Raw genomic sequence first — 14,409 nt, forward strand, 5'->3', positions numbered from 1 at the left:
GAATTCTCTTTGGGGATGTCAGGATGGTGTCCTGACTCCTCCTGGAGCAGAAACAGGGCCAGCAGCTGCCTGCAGCCACTTCCTGCTGAAACCTTGATATTGAAGTTGTTGCTGGAGTCGAGGGACGTTCCAGGACTGCTGGAACCTGTCCTGCTCCCCTGCTGACCCTGCCAAGGCCTCTCCCAGAACATCTTTCTTTACCATCCTTCATGTCACTGCCCTTTTGGCCAGCTCCTCCTGAGAGCCCAAGGGTGGGGCAGGGCCCAGGGGTTTCCTCGTTGTGATCCCCTGCAGCCCAACTTCCAGGACTCTTAATGAGTGAATTCCTGGTGCACCCAAAGGGAGCAGGGCTGGGTCAGGGAGCTGCTGCTCCCACGTAAATGAGTATTTCCAAAACAGAACTCCGAAGTTCCTGAGGGAATCTGTGTTAGCAGAGCTGCTCCATGCTCATCTGTCCTGAGCAAGCCTGTAACTACAGAGAACACACACACAAAAAAGGTCGTAAATGTTTGGTGTCACAGACATTTCCTGGACCCAAGGGAATGGCTGGAGCTGTGTCAGGGGAGGTTTAGGTTGGATCTCAGGAAAAGGTTCTTCCCCCAGAGGATGGTCGGGCACTGAACAGGCTCCCCAGGGAATGGTCACGGCCCCAAGGCTGCCAGAGCTCCAGGAGTGTTTGGACAACACTTTCAGGGACAGGGTAGGATTGTTGGAGTGTCCTGGGAAGGGCCAGGGGTTGGTCCCTGTGGTCCCTTCCCAGTCAGGATATTCCATGATTCTATGATGGCAGATGGAGACAGAGCTGAACAAACAGTTTGAACTGGGCTTTAGGGTCATCATGTCCAGCCTTAGATAAGGTTTGGAGTTTTGGAGGGGGTGGAAAGGGGACGTTTTTTGCAGAGATCATAACACAAATGTGCTCTTGGGGGGAAGAATTGTATTTCTGATACCAAAAATTGATTCTGTTGGGAAAGAGGTGGGTCTAAATAAATTGTCATACAGATGGCTTTCCCACTTCTCTATGGAAATATGCATTATTGAGGGGGTTTTTCTTTGAAGTTTTGAATGTTTTTGTTCACAATCAGTATTTATTAGCTAAGGATAAAGCAGTAATGCCTTTGCCTCACTCGGCTCCCTGGGTTGTGCTCTGTGCTGGTTTTCCTTAATGGTTCTGAGCCACGAGGTGAGAGCTCTATGCCCTAAGTATTGCTGTAAAACCAAGATAATCTTGTAGGTTTTTCCACTTCTGGAGACCCTGATCCTGCTACGAGTCCCTTCATGAGATCTCCTTCATCATTCAGTGAGGTGGGACTTGGGTGTGAATCTCCTTAAATACAGAGCTCTTAATTCCTGGAAGCATCATCTGGAGAGCAGTGAATAGAATGGAGGGGATGTTTAAGGCTGCTCAAGGATCACTGGGAGTTGCTGGTGGTCCAACCTGAGAAGTTACTTTTGGGGGGAGAAACAGTTGATAAGGGGGGAAAAAAAAAAAAGCATAATCTGCAGAAACCGCAAATTAAACCGGGTTTTGCAGTGACCTCTAGTGGGAACCAAGGCGGGAGCTGCGGGAAGGGGCTGAGGAGCCTGGTCGGGGTGGTGGGATGTATTTTGCGCCTGGATTTGCTCCAGTTGCCCATCAGAAAGGTCGTAGTCCATCGGTCCACCTTCAGCCTCAGATGAGATGTAAGATCTCCCCGAGCCTGCACTCCCCGGGCTCGGGCGCTGACAGGACGTTGGATAATTAATGACAGAAGGAGGATGTGCAGCCCTGCCCAAGGAGGGGCAGCGAACACGACACACGATCCTGGGTGTCAACGGGCCTCAACTCCAGCCCCGTTAACTCTTTGTGGAAGGAGCCGGGCTGGACAAGGAGGTGACAGGAGGGTGCAGGTAAAGCAGGAGGCAGATGTGAAGTAAAACCACTTCTGCATCTGTAGTGTGCTGGTGGCAGGGAAAGAGGGAAATCCAGCAGCTCCGGCAGGTTGGGATGGTTGGGGGTGTGGAGGATCCTTGAGAAGATTTTCTGCTGTTGTGGTGGGAACTGGTGGCCTTGTGGGTGGCCCCAATAACCTGGGTCTGGGGGTTGAATGGCATTTTGGTGCAGGTGGGGCCTGGCTGGGTGGGTGGGGGGTATGAGGCTGCTCCAAAGGTACAGGGGGTGAGGTTGTTCCTGCTCTCACCTCGTTGTACCTGCAGGGTTTGGGCTTTTCTAGTGCTTCCAAAATAGCAGTGGCCTCATAGCTGTTCCTCCTCTCCCCCTCTACATTAATCTCTTCTGTTCTATGACATTAAACCAAAGAAACATCAAGAATTCCCTTTAGAGCCTGTTGAAAAATGAAGTTTTGATCCTCTGGTGAGGATAAGTGATAATTTTGCAAAGTTTCTTTCTTTCTGGTTCTTTTTTTTGTCTTCTACCCATTCCTTGCCAGATCTTGCTTCAAACTGGTACAAACTTTGTCAAAGAAACTGGCCTGTTCTGTCTGACCTCATTTTAGACCTTTCCCAAGAGCTGCACAGAATCTGTGTTGGAATCTGACGTAGTTCCTTGTAGTTTCTGTGTTGATGGACAAATCCCTGTGGGAAAAGCAAAACCTTTCATTGTAGCAAGGGAGAGTTTTTTTGATAGAGCTCCTATCTCAGGAGGCAAGAAAGAAATCTCCTGACTCCTGAGTGATGAGGAAAGGAAAATAATCCTTAAAAGAGAGCAGAGTCTTGCTGGGGTTCTGTGACCTGTTGAGTCCTGGGGTATCTTACTCATGGTCATACCAGGCAAGCAGAAAATTGTGGTAAACTTCCAGAAATGGGTGTAAATGCCAGTAAATGGTGCTGTGATAATAAAAATATCAGCAACAGTAAAATACTGAGAAAATCTGAGCACAAAAAAGTCCAGAAAAGAGTTCAGGAATTTTGATGGGCACCACTGTCACTTATCAATTAACATACACGTGAGAGAACTGGGTTAGGGAAACCTGAGCAGGGAGATGGTCACTGTGGTTTCAGGCTTATCCTTTCCTAATTCCCAGCTGGGAAAGAATGGAAGTCTCCTGTGCAGCTTGTCCCAAGAGCTTTCTAAGAAGGATACATCCTATTATTTTTGTTGTTGTTGTTGTTGTTATTATTATTATAATTTTTCCTCCCCCCCACCCTCCACGTCCCTCCCTACACAGGTAGTGGGATCTGTCCAGGTACTGGTTTGAGAAGTGAAATCATCCTTTATTTTTAATTCCAAACTGATGGAGCCTGAGATAAGGACAAGCTCAACAAATTGTTAAGACGGGTCCTGTGCAGAGGAGGGGAAAAAAGGGATATTAATATTAAAAGGAAAAACTGGGGGTATCTTTCTGGCAGAAGAAAGAAGTGATCACAGTCACATTGTGGCCTGGCTCAGGAAAAATGAGGAATGCTGTGTCCTGCCAGCCTGGGGCTGAGGACAGGCAGCTGGAGGCAGAGGATGTGAAAGGCAAAGATGTAATTCCTCGTGTGTGAAGTTAGTGCAGGTCTGATTTATTTATTTTTAAACTGTGATAAGGTTTAAATAACAGGCTTTCAGGGGATCTCTCTCTGGAGTATGTGGTAGTGTTACTGCTGAATATACATCTCAAAGCTCAGATCACTCTCAGTGAGATAAACAGATAAATGTAAAGAACAGGCTGTAAAATGAGAATAACATTAAAATAGCTCTTTAAGGACTGATTCTTCTGAGCTTGCCTGAGTTATAAAGAATATTGTGTGGATGGGTCCTTTGCTCTTCAATTATTCAACCTTGCTCCTAAATCCCCCGAGACTTGGTGTCCTTAGTGTCCACCAGTGCAGTCCAGGTTCATCCCAAAAGCCTCCTTCTGGAGCCAGAGTTTGCCAAAGCTTTGCAGAAACATTTTAGTCTGTGTCTATTTACAATTTGAAAGCTTCTGCCTTAGAAAAATAAAAGTTGAACAAAAAAAGGGGAGGGAGAACATGAGGTGGCACTGCACAAACAGACCATCACAGCCCTTTTAGTTCTCACTGGAAACCTCACACACAATCACAGCATCTCCTGGAGCAGTGGAGCAGCAAAATGTGCAAAGCCAATGTCCCCAAGGGCAGGAGCAGAACAGCAAAGGTGCTGGGCTGGTGATCACAGCCCTGAGCCTCCAGAGCTGCTCCGGCTGCTCGGCCGCATCCCCTCCCCTAATTCCCAAAGCCTGGAACCCTGCAAGGTAAGCTGCTCCAACTCTTTGGTTTCATTTCTGTCCTAAGGGAAGCATTTAATGCATTAGTTAGTTACTTCTCTCTGAACTGTCTAATTCTGGTGTCTTTAAAATACAAAAAAACCCCCAGAAACCCAGAAAACACCACTTTAGCACAATATTATTGTAGAATATGTGTAAAGTAGGCAAATTCATGGAGAATATGTAGCCAAAACTTTTTTTTCTATTTGCCAGCATGAAATTAGCAGCTTCATTTAATTAAATAAAAAGCACAGTTTATTCTTACAGCCTGGGAATTGAGCTTGATCCTCAGCAGGGAGAATTTCCAGTGTGAACTCGACTTCCACGATAAATAATCAGAGGTGGAGGGTGCAAAAGAATTAGGTTTGGTCAGTGACACCCTTTTTGGCATCTGTCAGTCTTTTGGGAAGGATGGGGTTGTACTGGGAAGGGTCTAACCGTGCCCGAGTCGCTGTTTGACTGGTTTTATCAGCGCAGTGGCCGTGGCTCCCGCTGGCGTGTGGGGACCTCTGCTGCCAGCACCAGAACTCGACCTGGAGACACTGGGAATAACAGAGTCTTGTGCTAAGTAGTATCTTTTTTCCCTAAAAGTCAGGTCCCATGAAGCTTTTCCCAGAGTTTCTCCACTTGTGCAGTTCTGTCTGTGTAAAGGAGTTGCAGATGATGTAGAACTATTGGTTTGGCTGGTGTTTTCCACCGTTTATTCAGGCTTTGTGCTTGCAAGAGCTCTGTCCAGACTGAGTCATTGCAGTGTCCAGATCCCAACTGCATCTCTGGGGCTGGGTTTGTCTCACCTTGCTGTTGTGTTCAGCGAGGGTGCCTGGAAACCCTGGTCTTCCTCCCTGATCCCAGCAGTGAGTCTCAGACGTCTTGACTTCGAAGACATCAAAATACAAACTCTCATGGTGTGGAATTGCCATCTCTGGACAAGCTGGAATAAGGATCTCTTGGCATTACCTGTGCAAGGATGATTTGGCCCTGGGGAGGGACTCACCTGGCCCTTCAGGTCTCTCCTAACTCTGCTCCCTCCTAATCCTGTGTCCCCCCACCTTTGTGTTGCAGAAGGAAGAAGTGGACGACAACACCGACGAGAACATGGAGGGGGCTCTGATAGCCCGGGACAGGGTCGGGGTGCAGGACTTTGTGCTCCTGGACTCCCACACCAGCGAGGCTGCTTTCCTCAACAACCTGCGGAAGCGGTACCAGGAGAACCTCATCTATGTGAGTGCTGGTTGCGTGGATTTGTGTGAAATGTCTCCAAGGGGCCTTGCTGGTCAGATCCAGGAGGAAGAGCCGTGTACAGTCTGTGAATCTAGCAATAAGCCTTGCTGGATGTTTGTAGTACCCAGCAGGGTGATCATCCAGGAGTGGTTTGTCTACTTTAGCTGATGAAAATTACAGTCACAGCTTGCTCTGAGTTGCCTTGCAAAGTTTTAAAGGATGTGCAGTAAATGGTAATGGAATGGGAAAGGAAACACGATGCTTGAAGGTAAGGCAGAACATTGTACCTGATTTGTCTGGGAAGTGACGAGGATTTTGTTGTATGTTATGTTAACTTCAGTAGGAGAAGGATCCCATAAGTAGGAGAAAGATCCCATAAGGACTCCATGCTTATGGGATGGTCCCACGCTTATGGGACCTTGCATCTAAAATGTCAGGCCCTGAGCTTGCTGTCATGGTTCAGCTCTACTCATAACAAGAGATTTTGGAAGAAGTTTGGTGTTGACTTTGAAATAATGAAGGCTGTGGAGGGGTTTTTTTTGGGTTGGTTTGGTTGGTTCTCTCTTAGCAAGCTCCGTGCTATCTTCTTTGATTCTTGCTTCTTTAGTACTTGACTCCTGCTTTGGGAGCCACAACTCCTGTGCTGGAGCAGGTTTCCCACTCGAGTGCTCTCTCTCCTGCAGACATACATTGGTACCCTCCTTGTGTCTGTGAACCCTTACAAGGAGCTGGACATCTACACCGTGACTCAGATGCAGCTCTACCGAGGGGTGAACTTCTTTGAACTGCCACCACATCTGTAAGTAATCCCTTGGGATGTCAGCTTGGATCACTGATTTGGGATTTCTCTGTAATGCTGGGGCACCACGGGGGTGTGTCCACAGGCACTAGGTCCGGTTTTTACTATGAAACTTTGAGTCAGACTCATTTTGAGCTCAGCTTTCCCAGTGGAAGGTGTCCCTGCCCACCCCAGGGGGTTGGGATGAGATCACAGAATCACAGAGTATTCTGAGTTGGGAATGACCCACAAGGATAATTAAGTCTTCGCTGAAGGGATGATGTCAAAGATCTCTTCCAACCTAAACCATCTGGGATTCTATGATCCTGTCCAACACTTGTAAAGTTAGAGCAGGAGTGAATACCCTGGAATGCCTCTGATATTCTGTCTCCTATGCCATTCCTGATGGATGTTCCCCTCCAAATGCCTCCTGTGCCATGTCCAGATATGCCATAGCTGACAATGCCTACCGGGTGATGTGCAGCGAGTACAACAACCACTTCATCCTCATCTCTGGAGAGAGTGGGGCTGGGAAGACAGAGGCATCCAAGAAGATCCTGCAGTACTACGCAGTGACCTGTCCCACCACGGAGCAGCTGCAGATCGTCCGGGACCGGCTGCTCCTTTCCAACCCTGTTCTTGAGGTAAGAAACTAAATCAGGGGGGAAATAAACAAAGGTTGGTGTTGGAGGAAGCTTTGAGCAGTGAGGCCACCAAGTCTGCACCCCTGGGTCCAGGAATGGCCAACACTGGCCTCTTGGTGGCACAACCTCTGAAAGAATCCTTGGGATTTAATACAGTTTAATGTTTGGAAACTTAAACTTGGGGTTTCTAGTGGAGGCTGGATGAAACCTGGGGGTACAAGGAAACCGTGCAACAGCTCCTTGGAGTTTCAGTTACAGGTTCTGTAAAGCAATAATTGGTTTAGCTGAATTTCGCTGGAAGCTACAGAAATACATGAGTTTGTATTTCTTTAATCCCGCTGAATTCAGTGGGACTCAGCTTTGTTACTGGAACTTGGTCCTGTGTCAGGTTCTCAGTGAGATGAGAAGTGACTTTACCTGTCTGTGTATCCACAGGCTTTTGGGAATGCAAAAACTCTGCGTAATGACAACTCCAGTAGGTTTGGGAAATACATGGACATCCAGTTTGATTTTAAGGTGAGAACAAACCCAGTGGAGCACTGTGGGAAAACAAGCTGGATCAGAGAACCTCTTGGGCACTGACCAGGCAGCCCAGGATTTATTAATCCTTACACTGCACATTTGTGATCCTGTTTTTACAGGCCTTGCATTTTGCAGGTAAGGTCACAAGTTATCCATCCTGAAAGCTTCCTACATCACTGGCGATCCAGCCAGTGCTCCCTGGAAAGCTGAGAGAGAGTTGTAAAGCACAATTAGCAGGACAGCAAACCCTTGTAATGTTGCTGGATACTCACTCTCAAATAAAGGTGGCAGATAAGTGACTGCAGAATCGGGTTTTTCCTGATCCTGCTCCTCATTCCCGGGTGTAAAAAACCAGCCATCATAGGGATGTTATTGGTATTTTTGGTGTTGATCTGACTGCTCTGTCCTGCCAGGGAGCGCCAGTGGGAGGGCACATCCTCAGCTACCTAATTGAGAAATCCAGAGTTGTCCACCAAAACCACGGGGAAAGGAATTTCCATATTTTCTACCAGTTGTTGGAGGGTGGAGAGAAGGATCTTCTGTCCTGGCTCGGGCTGGAGCGCAATCCCCAGAAGTACACGTATCTCATCCAGGTCAGTGGGAGCTGCTCCCTCTGTGGCACACCAGGAATCACAGGGGTTGCACAGGCAGCTTGGGCAGGAGATATTCTTACCCTGAAAAACAGAGGATGGCTGCAAGCTCAGGCTCTGCACAAGCCTTAACCAATTTATGGTAACACTCAGTGCTTTGTATCAGGTTTTCAGTATAAACTGAAAAATCTCATCAAAAGAGCCACTTTTAGGATTAATAGCACTGACATAACTTGCTGAGGAAACTGGAAATGAAAGCAGTCTGCCCAGAAGTATCTGTTTGCTGATTAACAAATTCGCTTTGCCAATGAATTGTGCTAATCCATCTTTCTTTTACTGTAGGGTCGATGTGCCAAAGTGTTTTCTATTAATGACAAGAATGACTGGAAAATAGTCCGCAAAGCTTTTTCTATCATTGACTTCACTGAGAAAGATGTCGAGGTGTGTGTGTTAAAAGGGAATTTAAGGAGGGAACTGCTGTTTTCCTGAACCGATGGAAGCAGCCTTTCTTGGGAGAGGTGTTAAGGGTGGAATAAGGCATTATTTTGGTGGTTAGTACCTGGAGGGAGCCGACAACAAAGATGGAGAGGGACTTTTTACAAAAGCATGGGTGACAGGACAAGGGGGGAATGGCTTCCCACTGACAGAGGGCAGGGTTGGATGGGAGATTGGGAAGGAATTCTTCCCTGTGAGGGTGGTGAGGCCCTGGCACAGGTTGCCCAGAGAAGTGGTGGCTGCCCCATCCCTGGAAGTGTCCAAGGCCAGGTTGGACGGGGCTTGGAGCAACCTGGGCTAGTGGAAGGTGTCCCTGCCCATGGCAGGAGTGGGCCTGGAAAATCCTCAAGGTCCTTTCTGCAATTCCATGGGATTGAGGGAGTGGACAGGTGAGGAGCGTGGTGCCCGTGGGGGCATCACACCCCTGTAGCAGGTCCTCTGACTCACCTCCCTCAGCCTGGCAGTATTCTGGTTACCAGCAGGTGTAGGAAGGAGTTGCACCATTCCCAAGCTATGGAAACCTGTGTTCTAATAGTCTACCTCCTGTTCTTAGCACCTCTTTGGAATTGTTGCCAGTGTCCTGCACCTCGGGAACATTCAGTTTGAAGAGGACAGCAATGGCCATGCCATCATCCGGGATGGCACCCAGATCAAGTGGATTTCAAAGGTACCTTTGCTGAGACAGTGCCAGTATTGCCAGTGCTACAAAGAAGACTTTAACCCTGCTGTATTTTTTTCTTAAGGACAAAACATTTGTTCCCCAAAACAGGAGGATAACTGTATAAACACCTAACTATATAAATACCCAGCTCTTGCTGTAAACTCTCTGGAATTTTCTCTGTAGCTCATCTCCCTGGAACTTCCTTAATTGCTGTTGCTCAAAGAAGAGGGTGACTGGGAAGGCACTGGGGGTTGTGCCCCACTGGTCACACTGTGCTGCCTGTTTAAAGTGTCCTGCTGGCTGGGCCCGGAGTGCAAATATCCCCTTTCCTGCAGCTCCTGGGTGCTCACCTGTCCATCCTGCAGGAAGCTCTCACCCACCGCAAGATCGAGGCCAGATCCGAAGAGGTACCGAGTGATTCTGTGTAACCCCAGACATTGGGAGACCCCCAACTCTGAGGGAGGGGGGGTGGACAAGGAGCTCTGTTCTCCATGTTACAGTACAAACAGGTCACTCTGGCTGTCCCACTCTTCCTCCACATCCCCTTCTTCTAGCTGAGACATTAAATTAAATATATCCCCAATATTAGGGCTTCTTGCTGAACAAGAAACTGTTAAAAACCTGGGAGCAGGGACTTGCAGGCAGCCCTGTGTTAGAGCCAAACAATTTCCCTTTGTCCAGTCCTTAGTGCTTCCTGGGAAACTGGAAGAAAACACTGGTAAAAACTGCTCTTCGAGCATTTTGTATCTTTATTTTAATAAAATAAAAGTACGAGGAAGTCAGAATAGCTCCCCCACTTGTCTAAGTTAGTATTCTTCAAAACGTAGTGTCCTAACCCTGCTGGCATGTAGTGGTTGAAGGAACCCTGATGGGAAATAAGGCTGTAGGTGGAATCATGGAAGCCCAGAATGGTTTGGGCTGGAAGGGACCTTAAAGATCATCCAGTCCACCCCCTGCCATGGGTATGTACAGGAGCAGCTGCAGCCCAGCTGTGCTGTGGTGCACAACAGTGGGGGTGCACACCAAGCCACAAGTATGAACTGGCTTGGCAGAAGTTTGCTGTGATTATCTGTGGTGGTTGGCAGCTCTGGCATATCTTTATTTCCAGGTCCTGAGCCCGCTGAACGTGGATCTGGCATTCTATGCTCGGGACGCCGTAGCCAAGGCGATTTATGGACGGACTTTCACGTGGCTTGTCAACAAAATCAACAGCTCTCTGGCCAACAAGGTTGGTTTCTTGCCTGGGGTCCTGCTTTAAAGTGGCTTCTCCAGTGGGATGTGACATGAAAGTCCCAAAGAGAAAGTTTAAAATTCAGGTGGAAGAAGGAACATGCAGGGAAGGAGCAGTTGCAGAGCTGTGGTGTCTTTAACAGGATTCAACTCAGAAAACAGTTATTGGCCTGCTGGATATCTATGGCTTTGAAGTGCTGGACACAAACAGGTAAGGGCTGTTCCTGAGGCTTGGGGTGACCTGGGGCATGTGCTGAAGTCCTGCCTGACTTCTGGAGTGTGCTCTTCCCCCCGCAAGGCAAGACATGGGGGACTGTAAAATCTGGGTGCAGAGGGTTTGCTGAACCCCATTGAAAACTTTAGCTTGGGCTGCAGGCCTGGGTTTGGGCTGTTGGTACGACTGTGTGGGAGGGATGTGTGGGTTTGGTCTGTGTGGAAGTGGGTGGTTTGGCTCGAGAACAGCAGGTGCTGGTGGGAGAAGCTGAACTGCCCATGAAATACATAAAACCTGATGCTCATTTAAACCCCCCGAAGCTTTGAGCAGTTCTGCATTAATTACTGCAATGAGAAGCTCCAGCAGCTGCTGATTGAGATGACCCTGAAAGCAGAGCAGGAGGAATACGAACTGGAAGGGATAGAGGTACATTATATTTTCCCCTCCTTTTCTCTTTGAACTGCCATTACACTGAATGCTTTTGATCAGCAATGTGAAAGGTATCCTGCTTTTTTCAGTTTGTTATTGTTCCCATGGGAAGTGTGAGATTGCCACGGGTCTCATTCTGAATCCCCTTTTGAAGTGTAATTTAGCCAAGACTAAATTTACATCATTTAACAAAGAAGCAGGACCTTCCCCAAAACTCAGATGTTAAGCAGTGACAATGTCCCTGGAGAATGAGGAACTCCAGCAGTGCAAGACATGAGAAGGTGGAAAACATTCATGTAGAGGACAAGGAGCTGGTCTGGGCTGTTGAAAGCAGGAGAACTCTGGAGTGGGGTCATGGATCACTGTGCTGTCACCTTTTCCCTTCAGTTGGTCCTAATTCACAGCACTGATCTTTAGTGGGATCTAAGTTCCAAAGAACTTTAAAATTGCAAAGAAAAGGTCTTCATCTAAAGCTGTTCTTCCTGTTTTCATTTTCCAGTGGGAGCCAATCCCATATTTTAACAACAAAATCATCTGTGACTTGGTTGAGCAGAAGCACAAAGGAATAATCTCCATTCTGGTAAGAACAGAGTTTGTGCTAAATTAAAATGTTGGCCTGTGCCCTGCTCTAATGACCCATAATCACATTTTTTTCCCTCTGATTGTGGGATGGATCTGCGTTATCCAGAGTGTAAACACACTGACCTTGGTAAACAAACACCCAGAAGTTGAAGGCGGAGGATCTGACGGCTGGAGAGCTGTGGGGGTTGAAGGGGGTGGGTGCTTTGCTTCTCCACCAACCGGTCTCAGGCTCTGTGTAACACAGTTATATTTTGTGGAGGAGGGAGCAGGTGCTCAGGGCAGCCCTGATCCAGTGTCTGCTCTTCCAGGATGAGGAATGTTTACGGCCTGGGGAAGCGACTGACCTGAGCTTCTTGGAAAAGCTGGAAGAGAAAGTAGGAGATCATGCCCACTTCGTGACGTATGCATTTACCTCTGTATCCTATCCCAGCCTCTCCCCATCTCAAATCCATGACAGTGTTGGGGAGGGAACAATGTTTGCTTTGTACCAAAGCAAATCAAGCAGCCCATCCAGTGTCTGGCACTGAAATGGGCTGCACTGGCAGAGTCTGACCCGAGGCACTGGGAGGTGGAGGGGGGTCCTGTCTCTTTGCTGGTGTGATGCTGATCTGTGAACTGGTTTCATTTCACACTAAAATTAGGGACTCATGGGTTCAGCCCATGATTTTAGCCCATGAAGGTGAGATGACTCTGGCCACAGGTGGCTTTGGCCCCACTGACTCCAGGGAAAGCTGAAGATGTTGTGACAAGGAGCCCAATGCCTGAGGGGTGTATAAATATTGACATTCATCTTGCCACTTGTGAGATTTGAGTACGAAAAGGAGAGAAAATGCTCCTGCTCCTATCCCTGAGCTGAGTGACATTTTGGTTGATACTCCGTTTGCAGTGGGTTTGGAGCCCGTTTTGGTGGCAGATGAGTGCGTTGGCGCTGGGCTGGTTCCCAGCAGGAGCTGCTGAAGGCTCTGACAAGGCATCAATTCCGAGCCCCGCTGCTGAGCTGTCACTGTTCCTACAGCTCTGAACTTCGCCACAGCCAAGTGGAAAATTTGGAGCCAACTTCCTTGTCACCACAATGTGCCTTAATGCTGTTCTGCCTGATTAAAGCTTTAAATAGCAGTGCTGGAGCTACTTAAACAGGATCTGTACTTGGCGATGCTCTTGGAAGGAGCTTTGATAGACTAATGTGCTGTTGTGACACCCAGCTCTGCAGTTACTGACTGCTTACAAAGCTGAAACTTCAACTGTGAAGTTGCTCTTTTTTCCTTGGTATTTTTTTTTTCTCCAGGGAATCCTTGCTTTCTAAAATTTTCCCGCTATTCTTGAACATTTGGATTCCTCCTTTGTATTTGGGTTCTTGCCCCAGGGCAAAATATCTTGAGCAATCCTTTTGCCCCGGGTTTGCTTTGAAGTTGAGGGAGTTGCTAATCTTTTCCCCCCATTTAAGCAAATAAGAATGTATTTAAATGAATGTTATGGGAAGAAATCTTAATATTTCTGGAAAGGGTGGTCCTTGTCAAATGGCAATAGGAAGGTCACAGGTATTCTGAGTTTATGGGAGCTGCTCCCATTCTCTGCTGCCACCAGAGATAAATGATGGTTTGACTCTGGGCCATAACTCTACAGTCAGAGCCCCATCAAGAGGCACAAACCCTACGTTTCCAGCTGTCCTGCAGCTGTGACTCTGTCCAGCCTGAGCAAAGCTGTTTGTTGCCCTTTCTCTTGGTGTTTTGCTGTTTTTCCCCTGCAGTCGCAAACTCGCGGACCAGAAAACGCGGAAATCCATCGACTGGGTGGATTTCCGGCTCCTCCACTACGCAGGAGAGGTCACTTACTGTGCTGTTGGTGAGTGAGCAGGCCCAGTCTGGGAGTTACCCGAGCTCTTCAGGTGATGTGGGAGCTGAGGACTTGATGGGAAGAGGAATTCCCAATTACCTGCCCTCTGGAGGCACTGTTACTTGAATGTCTCACACATGACTGCAGTGAGAATTTTGAGGACAGAAATGTCCTGATTTTGTGCTGAAGTTTGTGGCCTCCAAAAGAATTAAACTTTTTTTAAAATATTTTCTTCAGGATTTCTGGAGAAGAATAATGATCTGCTGTACAGAAACCTGAAGGAGGTAAGGACAAAAAAGGGATGCTATTCTCTCATTACCTGCTTGGAGCAGAAATGCTTTGCAGAAGATGTATTTAATCCCTGCAGCAAAAAAGAACGTACTTTTCTCTTTAGCAGTGACCTTTAGGCACCTGTGTGTGTCCTCAGAGCTGTGCTGCTCAATAGGAGCAATAGAAGTGCTGCTCAATAAGGCAACTTCTAGTTCCTCCTATTTCAGGTTCTGTGCAACTCCAAGAATGCCATCATTAGAGATTGTTTCCTCCTGTCAGAGCTGGACAACAGGAGGAGACCAGAGACTGTGAGTTTTGTCTTTAGTCTTAACTTTGAATGTAAACTCAACTCCCCAAGCCTTGGTTTAACCACTGATCCTGCCCTTAGTACTTACGGCCATAAACTAAAACACAAGAAATTCCACCTCAACATGAGGGAAAAGTTTCTCTCAATAGAGATGGCAGAGCACTGGAACAGCTGCCCAGGGAGGGTGGTGAAATCTCCTCTCTGGAGACATTCCAAACCCACGTGGGCAAGTTCCTGTGTCACCTGCTCCAGGTGACCCTTCCTGGACAGGACTGGATGATCTCCAGAGGTCCCTTCCAACCCTAATGATTCTGGGATTCCTGAACTTGGTGGATGTTTTTGTTGCTGTTCCACCCCTGCAAACTTCCTGGCAGCTGAGCAGTGATGCTGCTGAGACAGCAGCCAGTGTTTATATATATATATAT

The 14,409-nt window shown here is 47.7% G+C and overlaps 1 protein-coding gene across 1 annotated transcript in view; it reads left to right on the plus strand.

The window, feature by feature from the left end:
- The first annotated feature begins 5,276 nt into the window (after nt 1-5,276).
- The window catches only part of MYO1H (myosin IH), a 17,761-nt gene continuing 8,628 nt past the window's right edge, over nt 5,277-14,409 (plus strand). The window contains exons 1-16 of the mRNA XM_017813940.1: nt 5,277-5,429; nt 6,113-6,228; nt 6,653-6,851; nt 7,287-7,367; nt 7,787-7,966; nt 8,306-8,404; nt 9,012-9,125; nt 9,455-9,526; nt 10,228-10,347; nt 10,493-10,560; nt 10,884-10,989; nt 11,492-11,572; nt 11,883-11,974; nt 13,322-13,416; nt 13,645-13,691; nt 13,905-13,985. Coding sequence (XP_017669429.1) covers nt 5,304-5,429; nt 6,113-6,228; nt 6,653-6,851; nt 7,287-7,367; nt 7,787-7,966; nt 8,306-8,404; nt 9,012-9,125; nt 9,455-9,526; nt 10,228-10,347; nt 10,493-10,560; nt 10,884-10,989; nt 11,492-11,572; nt 11,883-11,974; nt 13,322-13,416; nt 13,645-13,691; nt 13,905-13,985 — 1,677 coding nt within the window. The 5' untranslated portion in view covers nt 5,277-5,303. The remainder of the gene's footprint in view (nt 5,430-6,112; nt 6,229-6,652; nt 6,852-7,286; nt 7,368-7,786; nt 7,967-8,305; nt 8,405-9,011; nt 9,126-9,454; nt 9,527-10,227; nt 10,348-10,492; nt 10,561-10,883; nt 10,990-11,491; nt 11,573-11,882; nt 11,975-13,321; nt 13,417-13,644; nt 13,692-13,904; nt 13,986-14,409) is intronic.

The sequence above is a fragment of the Lepidothrix coronata genome, unplaced genomic scaffold (genome assembly GCF_001604755.1).
Source record: "Lepidothrix coronata isolate B3197 unplaced genomic scaffold, Lepidothrix_coronata-1.0 Scaffold44, whole genome shotgun sequence".
NCBI classification, from domain to species: domain Eukaryota; kingdom Metazoa; phylum Chordata; class Aves; order Passeriformes; family Pipridae; genus Lepidothrix; species Lepidothrix coronata.